This window comes from Calidris pugnax, unplaced genomic scaffold (genome assembly GCF_001431845.1).
Source record: "Calidris pugnax isolate Ruff unplaced genomic scaffold, ASM143184v1 scaffold1, whole genome shotgun sequence".
In the NCBI taxonomy this organism is placed as follows: Eukaryota; Metazoa; Chordata; class Aves; order Charadriiformes; family Scolopacidae; genus Calidris; species Calidris pugnax.
This window is the reverse complement of record NW_015090800.1, coordinates 6,312,312-6,329,862: the sequence shown is the minus strand read 5'-3', so window position 1 is coordinate 6,329,862 and position 17,551 is coordinate 6,312,312. Positions and strand designations below refer to the sequence as shown.

Here is a 17,551-nt window from a genome sequence, read left to right as displayed (position 1 = left end):
CTCCCCGCTCTCTGAACGGCAGCAGCAGAGTATGCACTTAGTTCAAAGTCATGCACGCAAGGGTTAAAGTTCCTTCAGAGCAGCTTGAAAGCGAGGGTTGGTTTTTATGGAGGGAAAGGGAGTCATCTTAAGTAAGTGCTGGAAATCAAGAAGGAGGTTTGCAGCCCAGAAAGAGCCTCCGGGGTGAAATGTCAAAGCCAAGTGCATTTTCTGGTCTCAGTATAGTTTTGAGATAATCCCTTTTGTTGCATTAACAGCCCCTGAACTGGGCAGTATTTCTTCCATCCTTTGACAGGCTGCTTGTAGGCAGCTCTTTTCTTAACTGATACATATGTATATATGTGTCTGGATTCTTAGCTAGGCTGAGCTCTGAAATCTGGAGTAACCGCTTTAATGAAATCAGTGGATTTACTCCAAGTTTATGTGCATGTAGTTGAGATTAAATCAGTTTTTTTTAAAAAAAAAACCAAACCCAAACAACTAGTTCACAAGATTTGACATTCCCAAAATAACCGTAACAAAGTGTGAGGAAGGCATCTTTTCTGCATAGTTTTTCCCCCGCCCTTTTTAGCTCCTGAGTTTATATCCCTACCTGGGATGGGTTAGAAAAAGGCTGTGGTGGGTTAGAAAAGGCTGGGGCTGCAGCGCTGGGGTCCAGGCTGGTCCCTTCTTGCGCGGTGCCTCCGAACGGCAGCGCTCAGCCTGCTCTGCCCACGCACTGCTCTGTGGAGTGGGAAAGTCACAGACTCAGAAAATTACAGCGTGACTTGGAACGTGGCTGGTTTTTCGGGAGCTTTCTGCAGCATTCGGTCTCCGAGCAGTTTCTGGAGGAGGCAGGATGGTTTCTGATGCAGGCAGATTGCTGTAGCAGAGCATCCTTGATGATCTTAGGCTGTGGCACTAACCACACGTGTCTTTGATTAGATGCCGTCGCCAAGAACATAATGCAGCAAAGCCATTCCTGACTTTTACTGGAAAGTGATAAACCTGATCCACAGAGGGAGAGAGGAGCCATGTGTAAGCGTTGTCAGTAACAGCCGTGCCTTGCGAAAGGAGCCATAACGGCCAAAGGAAAGGTTGAATTTGTGATCTAATTACAGAAGAAGTGTTTGCAAATATTAAGTATCTGCTGTTTTGGCTCTTTTTTAAATATGTGTAGTGCACAGTGGGAAACGGGGTCTGTGTGCCACCTCATTCCCATCTGCTTGTGCCTTCTCTCACTTCACTTCCTTGCAGGTGGAACGATATTAGCAAACCACAAAAATTATAGAGGAAAATCTGTCATTGCACAGCTCCCTGCGTGCGATCTGCCAGAAACACATGGCAGTGGCACGGGGGTTTGCCTGCAGGACGTGCCTAAGGTACCACTTTAGTACCATGGGAGTCTGAAACGTGATGAATTGTGAAAACGTGGTCCTTTTGGTCCGTTTGCTGAGCTCTCCCACCGCAGCACCATTGAATTTCAGAAGCCACAGGTTCTCCCCTAATAAGTGTGCTCATTGTGAGCCCACGGAAAAACTATTACCGTGTTAACCTGCTGGGCTGTTCCTCAGGTCCTGCTTCGCATCTGACTGTGGGTTCCAAGCTGGCATGGATTTCTCACAGGGAGGAACAGTTGCTGCAGCAGGCTGTTGCTTATCCTACAGAAAAAATAAATAAAAAAAAGCCTAGCAGTTTTACAGTAATCCAGTGGAAAATGGAGTTAAAAAAATAATAGTGGGTTGGGGATTTTGCTTGTTTCCCATTGTTTTGCTTTGGCTACAACGTATTTCAGAAAAGCGGTTGCATGACAGGGGATGACAATGCCAAGAGAAGAGCCCTTCAGGAGAAATTGTCCCTTCTCTTCGCCTCCCTAGGAGATGCTAGAGTTGACAAAAAAACCTAAAAAAACCCAAACCTACAAGCCTGTGGCCGCCATACATATTCAGATAGCTACGGAGATGTCTGGAATGTAGTATTTACTGCGGTATTTTTTTCAAGTGGCAAATGGGTCTTTGATGAAAGGTGCTTTTGAGACATTTTCATTATTTTTTTTCTCTAAATAAGTGTTGAGTAAAATCTGATTTCCTGTCGAGCCAACGCTTACGTTTGGTATGGAGTCAAGTCCCCTGGCACTCTGAGAAGAAAAGCTAATGTATTTGAAATGTTCTCTGTGTTTGTAGGTGATGGCAGGGTCATGGCAGAGGCAACCACAAAGGAAGTGTCTTAGAGTCACCTGGCAAGTTACTTTAATTAGATAAGTGCGGTCTCACCTGTATGGGCTCTTGTCCCCATTGAGGCTGAGAGGAGACCTTATTGCTCTCTACAACTCCCTGAAAGGAGGTCGTAGAGAGGCAGGGGTCGGTCTCTTCTCCCAAGTCACAGGTGACAGGACTAGAGGAAACAGCCTCAAGTTACACCAGGGAGGTTCAGGTTGGATATTAGGAAGAATATTTACACTGAAAGGGTTATCAAGCATTGGAATGGGCTGTCCAGGGAAGTGGTTGAGTCACCATCCCTGGAGGTGTTCAAAAGACAGGTTGACATGGTGCTGGGGGACATGGTTTAGTGATTTTTTTTTTTTGTCAGATTTGGGTTGATGGTTGGACTAGATGATCTTGAAGGTCCCTTCCAACCTAGATGATTCTATAATTCTACCAGTCCCTGTGCTGCTGCTGACTAGCTAAAACTCGGCGCAGCTTCAGGAGGCTTATCTGAAGCCTGGTGAGGTTGAAATCAAGGGAAATGGGATGAACTTGCATCTCGCGGGTGACGCACTGCAGGGGGGTTCTCCAGGTCCAGCGACTATCAGGGCGTGTTGCTGCTGCAGCAACTCGATCTTAGTAAGTGTGGTGCTTTACTGGTTCAAAACTTCATGGTCTCTGTACTAAAGCGAATTTCTTTGTCAGGACTGATGAATCTAGTGTGAAACAAGTGTGTTTTAAAGTATATAAGGATTATGCCTTCCAGTACCTGAGGGGGGCCTACAGGAAGGCTGGGGAGAGCCTGTTTACAAAGGCTGTCAATGACAGAACAAGGGGTAATGGCTTTAAACTGGAGAAAAGCAGATTTAGATTAGACATTAGGAACAAGTTCTTTACTATGAGGGTTGTGGAGCACTGGAACAGGTTGCCCAGGGAGGTGGTTGAGGCCCCATCCCTGGAGATATTCAAGGAGAGGCTCGACGAGGCCCTGGGCAACCTGGTCTAGTTGAGGGTGTCCCTGCTGACTGCGGGGAGGCCGGACTGATGACCTTTGGAGGTCCCTTCCAGCCCAGACCATTCTATGATTCTATGCATTTTGGGGACTAGGAAATGATAGTAATATATGTATTGTTTTTTCCTCCAGATGCCTAGTACATTGGTGTGGAGACTTTAGTGTTTTGTTTAGAGCAGACCACAGCATCTGGAGGAGGGGTCTGGATTTGCCCTGATTTCACCATATTTATTCGGCCTTAAGGTAGAAATGTAAAGAGAGTTGCAAAAATTACTACAGATAATAGCTTTGGGGATGCTGCAGCGAGTTGCTGTTTTGCAAACAATTTGTGGCATGAAATCACAAATGCACATGCTTTCCTGGCAACAAAGGACACGAGAGTGCTTTCAGTGCTTTGGGAGTCCTTGGCCTGCAGAAGACCTGCAGCCAGGAATGTAACATCCACCCTCAGCCAGGGGATGGGCTTGAAATGACCGTGTCATAAAAAAAGCCGTGCCAAAAAAGATGTGGCTCCACCTGACATCTGCACAGAAAGGTCCCTGACAAGATAATGCAGGCGTGTCCTCCCCACCCTTTCCTTGATGATCTGTGGCAGGAAATCGTCTGAAGTTTTAAGCCAAACTTACTGGGTTCTGAAAATAAAAGCATTCACCTAATGAATGCTTTCTGATCCTTTTCCTTCTTTTCCTCTCTTTTGGATTCCTGTGCACTTTATAGTTGCAAGTACGTTGTCTGTAGGCTAGTTAGGCTGTAATTGTGACACAGCTACAGCTCAGTCCTAATGTTGTCACAATTATCTCTATCTTATTAAAGTGTAAATCATGCGTCACTCCTTTAGCCTTACCCTTGGCAGCTTTGTGGTTTGAGATTCTGGTACATCAGCTGCGGGATCCCCTTCCAGCAGCCATTGGAGAACCTGTTCCCCTCTGTATTTATACTTTCTGCTGAATCCTGTAGTCTTGCCGAGTGTGGATGTAGAGCCTGCCTTTGGGTTCCTTACCTCTTTATCTCTCAGGGAGTCCTGTGGGCTTTTCAGCAAGACCACACAGAATGGTAGGGGTTGGAAGGGACCTTCAGTCCAACCCCCCTGCCAACGCAGGTCCACCTAGAGCAGGTTGCGCAGGAACGTGTCCAGCTGGGTTTTGAATGTCTCCAGAGACAGAGATTCCACCACCTCTCTGGGCAGCCTCTTCCAGGGCTCTGCCACCCTCAAAGAAGTTCCTCCTCATGTTTTGATGGAATTTCCTGTGTTCCAGCTTGTGCCTGTTGCCTATTGTCCTGTCGCTGGGCACCACTGAAAAGAGCCTGGCGCCATCCTCTTGACACCCGCCCTTTAGATATTTAGAAGCATTGATGAGATCCCCTCTCAGTCTTCTCCAGGCTATACAGACCCAGGTCTCTCAGCCTTTCCTTGTAACAGAGGTGCTCTATTCCTTTGATCATCTTCATAGCCCTCTGCTGGACTCTCCAGTAGTTCCCTGTCTTTCTTGAACTGGGGGGCCCAGAACTGGACACAGTACTCCAGATGTGGCCTCACCAGGGCAGAGTAGAGGGGGAGGATGACCTCCCTTGACCTGCTGGCCATGCTCTTTTTAATGCACCCCAGGAGACCGTTGGCCTTCTTGGCCACAAGGGCACATTGCTGCCTCAAGATAGCCAAGATACCTTGGTTTCCATTGCGTACTTCCCTGTGCTGTGGGTAGAGCCTTGAACTGCAGCTTCTTTGCCTTGTTTGCCGGTCCCCTGTCAGCAGGGCAAATGGCTTTATTACCACGTTTCAGGTTCCTGCTCTGGAAGAGGAAAATTGCAGCAGACCTCCCTTACAGAGTGCTTTGGGAGCCTCCGATGGAAGGTGCCATGCGGAGCTGGGCACTGCTACGTACCTGCGCTGTGTCATTGCCCGTGCAGCTGGGATGGGAGCTGCAGTCTGAGAGGAACCCTTAATCCTCTCTACCCCCGAGCATCACCCTGTATCTGTTGTGGCAATGCCCTGCAGATGTTCAAGGATAACCCCTGGCAGCAGCACCTTTGCAGTGGCTGTGTAAGCTCTAGTATGGTGCTGGCCGTGCCCCGGACAAGCAGGCTGAGTGCTGCTGCTCAGGCAGAAATTCCCCACAGCTGGGGCAGGGTTTGACATAAATACCAAGACATTGACGTTTGCATTTTTTTGTTTTCTGGACACATTCGCGGTTCTGTTAGAAAAGGCCTGTTCTTGAAAATGTGAAGGTGTAGGGAAATTCCTTTAAAAATGGCCTTGTGCTAAAGCAATTAAATAATGTTTATGTCAGATAATTAATTCCAAGGGAAGGCTGAAATTGCTGAAAAGCAAAATAACAGAGTGAAAACCGTCTGCAGGTTTTTAAGGCATTTCTTATTGGAAAGGGAGGGCTTATTACCAAGATTAGCTTTTCAGAGGCTTTAAAGCAGGGTTCAATAGCTATAAAGGCTGGATTGTTTGGCACCAGCATCTCAGTTTGTAGCTCTAAATGTCTGCTTGCAGTTAATGTAGGTGCAATAAATGTATGTGTGCAAAAGAATTCATGGAAAAAAACACTGCGAGTGCCATACGAAATGTTCTGCAGCAAAATGCAAGCATAGTTAAGTGGGGAAAAAAAAATACTGATACCCACTTCTGAAAAACAGGAGAACTCTAAACTAACAATGAAGAAGTTTTGAATGATCTCCAGATCTCGTGTTGTCCCTGGTTTTGCCCCCTGTGTCTATACCCCTCTGTGTAGCACCCAGCACTGCCTGGTGCCGATCCATGCGTACAACAGAGGCTCTTTTTTCCTCAGTAAAAGCAAGAATTACTGTCCCTCTCCATCCTTAGGAAGCCCAGGCAATATCAATGTGCCCAGCCCTCCAAGAGGGCAGACAAACTATTCCAGGAAGCACGCTCACAGCTTCTCGAAGATGGGACATTTTTCTTTTTCTGATTTCCAGATTGACTTTCCCCGTATCGCTTGCTTGCTTGCAAGGTCACCTCTGACAGGGGAATTACCTTCTTAGTTTTTCTTATCTTGTAGCAATCTCATCGGGAAGTTGCCCGGACATCTCAGTGCAGACCTGCCAAGCTTATAGGTCTCTTAGTGGAGCGTGGGCAGGAGCGATGAGGTCCCTGCCCTCCAGCCTGCCTGCATTCAAGTGTGGGACTCAGCTGGGGTTCAAGGTGTGCCAGTGTCTGGGAGGGCTGCTCTTTTGTCTCTCTGTATCGGTGGTCCCCCAGGTGTTATTCCAAATCCTTTCGCTCCCTTTTTTACTTCAGACAGAGCTGCCTGGGCTAAGATAGCTTTTAAGTCTAAAACTAAATCAGGTGCTAAGTAACTGCATAGGAAAGTTACAGATAAGCTAATGAAATTCCTCAGGCAATAGGAATTGAAATTCCTTTCTAAAAATGCCAAGCAGAATTAGTGGCTGTACTAAGTACAGCAACCAAAATCGCTCCATTTCCAACTCAAAGGGGCATCACGGGAAGAATTAACATAGCACTTGAAATAAGGTAAATAATTACTGAATTGATTTAAAGTTATACAGGAGTAAGACCTGTTCAAAATTCGGTTCACTTCCCAGAAAATGCCTCAGTAGTTTGGCACGGAGAGCCATGAAAGTGCCTGGAGGCTGGGCGCTGGAGAAGATCCTGTGTGGCTTCATGGAAAGGGGCAACAAGGAAGCTCTGCTGACACATCTCAGATGCTCTGGACTGGGCACTGGATGGGACAGGCTGGCCCTGATGTAGACATGCAAGACCTGAGCAGGGACTCCTGCCTTTTGATGTGGGCTGCTCCTGCTGCGGCGTTGGCTACACCACGTGCTGTCCCGCCTCGGCTTTGCAATTTGTAAACTGGAATTAATAGCGGCTGCCACTGGGGTTGTTTAGCGACTTCCCTGTGTTAGAATGCTTTTCCCTTCCACGCTGCTCCAGTAGTGCTCAGTATTACTGTTATTACACGATACTTTCTTAGCTGGCTGTTGAGAAAAGCAGCTGCCTTCCACAGGCTGGTGTAAGCTACCATTATGCCCGGTGGTGTTATGTATGCTACTGTACTTCTGGCATCCCGGTCTATCATTTAGATTAATTTGGAAATTGTGTAGTGACTTGAGGAAAACTGCTGTTGAATTGGAGTTTGTTAGCTTGGAAAACATAATTAGTCCAAAAAAACCCCCTGTAATTGTGTAATAAATGCAATACTGAATGGTCTTGCATTATAAACCAGAGTACTGGAATATAACTTTTGGTACCTTTTCCTTTTTGTTTTTTTTTTCCAGTATGGGGTACTGCATCCTTTTTGTCCACGGTCTAAAAAAGCTGTCTACATGGTTAAATAAGTGGAGGATTACTGTTCTGACCCTCTTTGCTCTCCTGCTGCTGCTCTTCTCTTGGAAGACCATAAAACAAAATGAAATCTGGCTGTCACGAGAATCCCTTTTCAGGTATGAGTGACCACGGGAGAGTACTTGCATTTTTGTATTGTTTAAAATAAGTTTGTTATATGGAATTGTTTTCTTTAGTGCAAGTCCTGCTATTGATTCGTTGCTGTGATTAACATTTTGATTATTACAAAATAACACCTACTTTCTGTTTTCTGGCAACTGTGCAAAAACTGGTGTCAGCACTTTATTTGCTTGTGCACAAACTTTGTTTCTGGCAATCACATTTTTAAGACACACCATTTTTAAATAACTTCAGTTCTGTAGATTTACCAATAATGTAACACTTTCCTTTTTAAAGACATAGCAAAAGTTCATTGCAACCCTCCAGAACACCATAGTAACGCTATTGAATATATTGAATTTTCTTTAGCGGTGTTCTTAATGACAAAAATGAAATGCCATGAAGTGCCAAGCTTAATGTACCATATTTCATTTTATTTGATTACTCTTTGCCAAACAGCTCTCTTTACAACCTCATTTATATATTTTTTTGCATGGAAACAGACTGTTTCATTTTGTGTTTTGCTAGCAAATGTATTGCATTTGCCTCCAGCTGCTTTCAGCAGTTGTCTAATTGTGAAGTAATTGCAAAAACGCAGGTGATCTGCACACGGGTTGCTTAGCTTTATTTTCTAACTTATTGGCCAGAGCAAAGTTTAATTTACACAGCACTAAAGGGTATGAAATTATTTTTTATGTGTACCCTTCGGTCTTCAGGAAACACTATTGAAGTGGTCGGAGCTCTGTTAGTCGGGCTTTTTTTCAAAAAAAGTTCTGGAATAGGGGTTTCTTCGCTCCAACATGATTCATTGCCCATCTCCATGAAACACTGTTTGCTATTCAAACAATAGCAGCCATGGTGACCGGTCGGGGCTCGCGCAGCCATCCCCGTGATGTGCACCTCCAGTCCAAACCCTTCTGGCTAATGGTAGCTGCTCGGAGGAAAGCTGGACACCATTCCAAGTTGGATGACTCGCTTGTTGAAAGAGGGATGGGAAGATGGCAATTCCATGTGCAGAGTTGCAGACATGATCTGGTATCATGTTGCCTACGGTTGTGGTCACCCATGAATTATGAAGTTGAACTGGAGTGGATGACAGGAGGACATCTCCTCCCACTAAGGAGCACTCTTGGGATGACATGAGGGTGCCAGGGGATCTGTTGCAGAAGAGGAGGCTAAGGTTATGTCTGCTTAGTTGGATACAAATGGACTTCTGTCCATCCTACCTCCATTCCAAGCAGGTTGGCCATCTACAAACCAGCTCCAGTTCAGGAACTGTGCCATTGCTTCAGTGCAGCTCTGAGCTGGAGCTCATACACCTTGCTGGAAGGCAGGGATTTGCTGCTGCCCAGGTTAGTACACAGGGCTTGACGGCTTGGGTTAAGCTGTCTCACTCTTCGGCTCAGGTCTTTTGGGGACAATTCCAGGAGAGAGATCTGCCCTGGGCTTTTGAAAAGAAGGTAAGAACATTCCTTCTGGGTCACCTCATGTCACAGCCTGCCCCTGAGAGCAATCGGCCGCAGATGCCTAGAAAAGCAACGTAAGAACAGGGCCAGCAACAGTGATGCTTGTCTTCCATCCTTTCCCAGCTTGCAGTAATCTGCAGCTTAAAGACTTCCTGAGTGAGGAGTTACTTGCTTTTTTTGCTTTTAACAGCCCCTGATGGACTTCTCTTCCATTAATGTCTCTGACTGCTTTTTTGAATCTATTTATAGTTTTGGCTTCTGCAGCATCCTGTGCACTGGGCTCTGTCGTTAAATTACACAGTGTGCACACTGAGATTTCCCTTCTGTGTGCTGCGAGCCTTCTGCCTGATCATCTTGTTTGGCGCGTTGAATGAGTAGTGAGTAACCACCAGCTCATCACTTGTCTCCTGTTTCCCATGCCTTTGCCCCCACGTCCTCCCCCAAGGCTGTGTCTTCACACTGGAGTCTGCTAGTTTTCAACTCTCCTCATATGGACGCTGTTCTGCATTTCTGATCCTGCTTGTCAGTCTTCTCTGGATGCTTTCAAACTCTAGTCTGTCTTTTTGAGAAGGAGAACAGAATCACCTTTCAAGAGATACGTGCAACACCGTAACGTAGCACTGCTTTCTGGTTTTTGTTCTCTTCTACTCATTCCTGACCTTCCATTTGCCTTCTGTGACCTCTCCTAAGGACTGGGTGATATTTTCACAGCACTGTCCACACAAATTGCAAGGTATCTATTGTGAGTGGAAGTGTCTGATTTATAGACATCAGTCTGTGTGCAGATTTATGCAGACTGAGTGTGTATATACACACTCCTGGATAGTTGTGCCCGTACCAGAATTGCATTTCATCTGCCATCTTCTTGCCCAGCGTTCAATACTGTGAGATCCTTCTCCAACTCTCCGTAGTAAGCTTTAATTCCTGCAGTGTGATTCACATCGATGTCATCCGCAAATGTGTCGCCGCCCCATTTGCTCCCTTTTCAAGATCCTTTTGTGAACATGTGAAGCAACTCAGATGCCAGTGCATGTCTCTTGGGAACCCTGCTTGCAGTCTTCTCCCATTGTAAAAGCTGTTCACGTTCTGGTGCTCTTTGCTTGCTGTCTTTCAACTAGGTATTGATTCACAAGAGGACCTTCCCTCTTACTCCACGATGTGTTTAAGAAATTGGAAGTCTTTAATGAGGCGATTTTATCAAAAGCCTTTTTGAACATTCAAGTGCGCAACATTGATGTATGTGATTCTGACTTACTGGGCTGTATTTGATTTTTCACAAAATCTTTCCGTAATCTCAGTACCATATACCTTTTGAGTCCATCAAAGAACAACAGATCTGTCCACCTAAATTCTTTCTGCAAAATACAAGGTGAATTCTTCTCTGTTGCATTGTAGTTATCCAGAAGTTTGCTAGGGCTAGTCTTTATTACTCTTTTTCCCAAATTACCTGAAGTGGAAGTCAGACTTGCTGGTCTGTTGCCCCCCACATCCCTCCCCTGGAGCCAAATGATGTCAGGGTCATCACCTCCCACTTCTTTAGTACTGAGCCTCATGTAAATGGTAGGTTACACACCAAAGCTAATAGCAGCTTCACATTTTATTTCCTTTGGATGCATACGACCAGGCCCAGTGGATTTATAACTGTTCTTGGTGTTTATTTGTTTTAAAGCCTCTTTTACTGCCACTTTGTTTTGAGACAGTGCTTCAGACTTGCCCCTGTCTGGCTTAGGACAGGCTAAGGAAAGCCTTCTGTGTGGCAACGTCCTTCAGTTCCCCTGTAGTGAGCACTGGTGCAGATAATCCATTTACTTTTTCTGCTGTGGCCTTTTTTCTTCTTCAAGCACTACTTTTGGACCGTCGTCATCTTTTTGCCTTAGGGGATCTTTGGCAGGTTTCCTATATCTGATATATTCCATTATTAGCTTTGATGGCTTTAACAAGTTTTTCCTTAAATCTCTTTTGGTCTGCCTAATTATGGTTTATGTTTAATTTGCTAAAGTTTATACTCTTTTCCTTTTTCCTTCTGCAGCTGTGCCATTCACTTTTTAAATGGTGTTTTTCATTTCTCGTAGCCTTGTTTACTGTGCTGTTTAACCATATTGGCCTTTTTGTTGTCCTTTTAAGATCTTCTTTGATAGGTGTTATACATCAATTGCAAGTCTGTAATACAGTAGGACTCTTCTTGTTGATGGGAAGGAAATGTACAAGAAGCATAGTATAGCAAGAAGGTCCTGTCATCCCAGGAGTGGGAGATCTCTTTGGGGCATAGGAAGGAGGCTATATATAGGCTGATGAAGAAAGGAGGGAGAAGTGGATGAAGGCAAGGGCAGCAGCAATAAATTAGAAAGGACAGAGCAGGAGGAGGAGATAAGGAACCATAAAGAAGTATGAGGGAAAATAATAAGGAAACAGAGCAAATCTATAGCTGTGGGAAAGGAGACATAAATCAACCTACTTGGTAGTCTTTGTGTGTGTTGGATGTGGGTTTTTTTAAGAAGTATGTGCTGAGAGAATCTTTACTCCCATTGCTAGTTCCTCATTCTTTTTTCTCCAGTTGCTGCTTTAATTAATTACTGCTTTTTCCCTCCTCTTACATTTTTCCCCTTCGCCTCTGCTTTCCATTCCTCCCTTTGCTCGGATGTGTTTCTTCGGGGTCAATCTGACTCAATTTGCTTGGCTGACATCTGTTCTGTTATACACGCTTTCTCTATGCTGGTCCAGGAGATGTTTGGGTACTCAGCATGTTACCAGTTTTGTGCCTGTACCCCATTTTGTCCCACTCTCAAGGCTTTACCCTGCTTTGACATTGTACAGCAGCGCTGTTGCCACCCCTGGGCCATCCTGACTCTCCATCTCCAGCCCAGGGGCCAAGTTTTCTGGATGCAGAAATCCTGCCGGGTCCTAGCTAAAGGGAGCAGTGTGGGAGAGGATGCTGCTGTCTCAGGAAATGATGCATCTCCACATAGGTACACAAGCAGGTGTGCAAGGACTAAACAAGAAGCAAATGAACCACAAGTATAAATCACAGAATCATAGAATTGCCCAGGCCGGAAGAGACCTCCAAAGGTCATCTAGTCTGACCCCCCCGCAGTCATCAGGGACACCCCCAACTAGACCAGGTTGCCCAGGACCTCGTCGAGCCTCTCCTTGAATATCTCCAGGGAAGGGGCCTCAACCACCTCCCTGGGCAACCTGTTCCAGTGCTCCACCACCCTCACAGTAAAGAGCCCTCTCCTAATGTCTAATCTAAATCTGCTCCCCTCCACCTTGCAGCCATTACCCCTTGCCCTGTCACTGCCGGCCTTTCTAACCAGGCTCTCCCCAGCCTTCCTGTAGGCTCCCTTCAGGTACTGGAAGGCCGCTATTAGGTCTCCCCAGAGCCTCCTCTTCTCCAGGCTGAACAACCCCCGCTCCCTCAGCCTGTCCTCGTAGCAGAGGTGCTCCATCCCCCTGATCATCCTTGTGGCCCTCCTCTGGACCCTCTCCATGAGGTCCATGTCCTTCTTATATTGAGAATATATATAAGAAGTGGCCAAACATTTAGAGCTGTAAGCATTTGAGGCACGTTATTCCAGCAGGTCTCTAGAAGCCCCAAGCAGTTTGTCTCACTGTATTGACAGGTGGGCAGGTTCCAGTGTTAATGTCTGAAGGCAGGGAGAGGGAGGTGAGGGCTGTGGGCTAACCTCCACATCCGCTGAACCTTTCCAAGGTTTGTGAGGCTGCCACGTTTCCTGTTGCTCCTGGAAAGTATCTGCATGTTCTGCCCACGTTTGTGACAGGACCTGGAAACAACAGTTGTAACCAGCAAAGGAACTGCATAAAAGTGGCACTTTCTTTGTCAGCAGGTTTTTGGCAGCAGCCAGGTCTGCTGACTTCAGTCATTTGCAAAAACCAGCCTGTCCCCCAAGGTGGCGTTTACTGCTGCATGCTTTTGTTAATTTTGAAAGCAAGCTCAGCTGAGGAGAGCAAGTCCTATTGCATTTCGTGCATCTTTTATAGAATAGCTTAATGTGACCCAACATTGATATCTGTGAAAATCAATACAAGGGTAGGAGGCCAAGGAAAAGCGGTTGTTTGTGTCATCCAGAGAATAATTTGCTGTAGAGAACCTTTATTGATGATAATGATTCCCAAAGGAGAGGAAACCCCATCAGTCTTCCAGGGCTCCTGCGGAGGCAGGAGTGGCCTCGTTTCCTTGTAAACTGAGCACGTTTCATGTGGAAATCACAGAAAATCAATGAAAGCTCTGCCCTGCACCCAGTCACTTTGCAGAGCACTTAGGAAAAAACAGAGGGGATCACAGGAGACTTTCCCAACTGAAGTGGGATTTGGGTAATGCTGGTATTTGAGGTTGGAAAATACCAGTGGTATTTTATTTCTCTAATTTATGTCTAATAGGCTTTTGCCTTTCCATGGAGAGGAAGTGTTACGTGAAAGGGTTTGCCTATTGTTTATTTTCCATTTATGTCGCTTACTGCTGTCGTAGAAGTCAAAAGGGAAGGAAATCCTCTGGAGAAGTGACGTCTGATCTCAATGGGCTTGTTTCTGGCTGGAGACAGATCGGTGCCATAGGTTTTCAGAAGGGCACGTGTGTGCCGGCCTGGGGAAGAGGGAAATAGGAGAGTTTGGAAAAGCACGTTGGAAAATTAGATTGAAATTGTGAGAGACTGGAGGCTTGTGGGAAGCAGCAATGGAAGAACATTGTGTTCTGCTTTGTTATTTATACTCCACCCTTTCCTGCTTGGCTTTCATTATGGACATTATTGTTTCCCCTGTCGATGAGCAAGCAGCATTCTCGGCTGGTCAAGAATCAATTAGCAGGAGTGTTTGCCTAAACTCTCTTAAAATATCCCCTCTGCGTCCAGGGAGGTGTTTGCTTCTGCCTCCCTCAGCACAGAGAGACTCCAGGCAGCCTCAGTCATTGCTACGTGCATTTGCAAAATGAAACACCCCTCTCCCTGCCCGTGCAAGGAGAATAAATAGGTCAGGGAGTGTGAGCGGGGTGATGCAGAAGAGAGCATCCTAAGAACCAGAACCGATTTCTGCCTCTCCTGTGTCACCCCCACCCAAGGCATGCAGATCAAAGAAGCTTTATTAGTGACGTTTTAATGAATGGGACCAGCAGGATTAATAATAAATTCTACTTAAAGGGAAACAGTCCAGAATTAAAATATTTAAATGTATGCATCTTACTGTTAAAAGCGCGTCTCATTAGAACTGGAGTACTTGTGCATATGTAATGTACTCCTCACCATTAACTCAGTTTGCTCTCTTTCAGCAGGGGCTGCAGCAAAGCCAGAAACTCATAGCTCTGAGATAGCAGCAGTTTTGAGTGCCTGTCCATGTCTCTGCCTGTAACGCTGGCACTGGTATAATGAAACCCTCTCTGTATAAGAATTAATATTCCAGGAATGCCCAGAGGTTGTAAGTGTGTAGTTAATAGCTCCCAAGGCCAATAGAAATTAACACAGCCATAGCAGTCACACATTACTTGCTGCTGGTGCCGTATATCTTTGTGAAAACTAATATAGAAAATCATTCTCTTAAGAATAGCATCAATTAACTGATTTAATTCAGCGATTAGTCACAAAATGTCTTATTCCTGTAGTGCTCCCAGTAAGTAATTTGGAAATACCTGATGATTAGGAAGCCAAATGGAAGGTGTATTTTTAATTTCAGTAGGCAAACCGTGGCTGTGCTGTGCTGAACTCCGTAAGGCAGCCGTGGGCGAAGCTTTGGAAGCTCTCACAAGTAGGCATTAGTGATGCTTGATACCACTGGCTGCAGATAACCGAAAAGATATTGTATTTGCCACATTCTCCAGCGCTGTTTTACGATGAAATCCCCGACAAAGGGTTTCTGGAGCTGTGGGTGCATTCTCCCCACGGGAGAGGGGGTGCACCCCACTGTAGGGGCTGTGTGCAACCCCATCTCATTACAATTAACTTCCAGGCCCACCAAAGTTGAACAGGAGAGACGGGCAAGGTAAAGCAATAAGACTTGGGAATGTCCTAATCCTTGCTTTTCCTACCTGAGGTACGAGGGTCTGAGATGATGGGGGGAGAAGAGAGAGCAGCTGGCAGGAATCTACTCGTAGGCAAGAAACAGCGCTTTGTCTGGTTTTATGTGAACAGTTCCATCCATCCTTATTTCCCATTACCTCAGAGAGCCCCTATTTATGTGCTGGAAAGGATTCCCCCATTAAACAGACTACCAACCTCTTTGGATTCATGCAGGGGAAATGTTTCCATGGTGTACGTGCTCCTGTGATTTCTTTCTCTCTCTAACCTTGAAACGGCATTTCCTCTAGCCGTGCAAGGTGTACTTTGCTTTCTGTGCTCTCAATTAAGTAAATAAGCATATGCTTGCTCTTCTCCTTTTGTCTTTGCGCCCTCGTTATTAATTCCAAATGCTGAGTCTGCTCTGGGTGGCAGGGGAGATGGAGGGGAGGGATGGGGTGGCTGTGCAGCCCCATGCCCACAGTCATATGTGATAGTGTAAGATCGGACAACTTGTCAGCTGAAGATGAGGGTGCCATTAGCCCTCACCTCCTGGCCATGCCCTGCTCTCAGGACTAAGCGGTGAGTAAGTGCTGGGTGGGTACTCAGAGAATGCTGTGCGTCCTCTCTAGTGGCTGCTGCGTGGGGGGAAAAGGTACCTTCTTTCTGGTGCCTCCAGCTGGTAGATTTAAATCAAGATTTTCACAAGGTGCTTTCTGTCCCTCTAGTTTAAGCAGGGAGCCTGTCATGGCTATACTGTAGGAAGTACTATGTACTTTGCCCTCTAAATATTAGCCTTTTTAGGGTCTTTCGATTTAGTAATTCAGATTTTGAAATAAGGTGGCAGCATCTGGCCACAGGTAGTGTTGCAGTGTTGGTGCTCGAGGAGCCCGCGGTGACAGCAGCCAGGATGAGTTGAATCACTGCCACCTATTTGTGTCCACCCGGGGCACCTGGTGGGCTAGTGCATGGGGCAAGCTTGGAGTCGTAACGTGAGTTACACACGAGTGCACAGGAGGTGACAAGGCACTCAAAATCTGAGTAAACTTCTCATGAAAGGGATGGTGAGAAGGCAGACCTTGGGGAAGGTGGGGTAACACCACTGGTTAACGCCGTCCTGCTTCTCTTCCTCTTCACAGCTCGGGAGTGAAGACCCTGCCCCACAACGCCAAGGTGCACTACAACTACGCCAATTTTCTGAAAGACCAGGGCCGTAACGTTGAGGCCATCTACCACTACAAAACTGCTCTCAGGTAAGTCCCTGGAGGGCCTTCCCCACCAGGCACGGGGTGGGTTGCCTGCTCCTCACCCCCCAGCTCCCGGGGGGCAGCTCGGCTCTTCGGAGGCTGGGAAAGTTCCCTGGCTTGGTGTTTGCATGTCATTAAATGAGGTAGCCTGGATTCCCTCCAGCTCCCTGTGTGTGTGTGTGTGTTATGTGAGTTTGTGTGCACACTTCAGTATATGGGATAGAAATGTAACCATAGCTACATGTTGAGCAATGAGGTGTCATTTACTTGGCTGAATGTATGCTGGTAAGCAGGAGGTAGTTGTCATAAATGCATTTTCAGGTTCCTGGGCCATTTATCTTAGTAAATTGTTAATGGTGCATGCCTGGAAAATGCCAGTGCTGTAGCCATCTGAAGTGCAGTAATAATAATAGTACTTACTACTTGAATTGAGGCTTCTGTCCACAGAGCTTTGCATGAACACTAAACTAATTGATCCTGAAAATGCTCCTGTGCAGTAAATATAATTACTGTGGTTCTGTACAGGAGGAAGCTGAAGCAGAAGGGTGAATTACCTTCCCCATAGATGCATGGTAAATCTGGGGCTGGGGTTGGGCTGTAATATGGGACATCTCCTGTGGTATCTCTGAAGGACCCTCCTGACCATGTGCAGATGGGGTGACTCCCTGCAAGCAGCATCCCTCTGGTCCCCACTCCTGTGGGGCTGTTAGTGCAGCTCATCTGGGGCCTTGGCTGCTCCCCACTGCCTGGGCAGAGCTCGGTGCAGCAAGCAGGTCACCCCAGTTTCCAGAACCTCTCTCCTCTGGTCCTGGGGGCTTGGGAGAAGAGACAAGCCCCTCAGAGGAATGAATGTGGGGAAAAGGAGGGTACCAGGGACTGCAAGGGAGAGCAGGCATGGAGGGTACAGATAATGTCCTTGGGGGGAAAAAAGGATGTGTGGGAAGGACAGAGAAGGTGAGGAGTGGCTCTGATGCACAACGAGGGCAGAGCTGGCTCCATAAGGCATGTCAGAAGGTGCAAGAAATGTTCTTTCCTGCCATGTTGTGTGGCAGGAAAATCCAGACATTATGTCTATGTTTTGTCCTCTGGCTAGCTGACAGGGTTATCCCAAAGGCTCTCTGAGAGCTTCTAACCCACCCAGGTTAAGCTGGGAGGACAGGAGTTCATTGTCACTGAGGGGGGCTTGAACCTGGGTGAAGGTGATTTTTAGCT

General features: G+C 46.4%; 1 protein-coding gene across 1 annotated transcript in view; it reads left to right on the top strand.

Annotated features, from left to right (window-relative positions):
- The window catches only part of TMTC1 (transmembrane and tetratricopeptide repeat containing 1), a 153,103-nt gene that overhangs the window by 96,269 nt on the left and 39,283 nt on the right, over positions 1–17,551 (top strand). The window contains exons 10-11 of the mRNA XM_014937486.1: positions 7,462–7,626; positions 16,232–16,345. Coding sequence (XP_014792972.1) covers positions 7,462–7,626; positions 16,232–16,345 — 279 coding nt within the window. The remainder of the gene's footprint in view (positions 1–7,461; positions 7,627–16,231; positions 16,346–17,551) is intronic.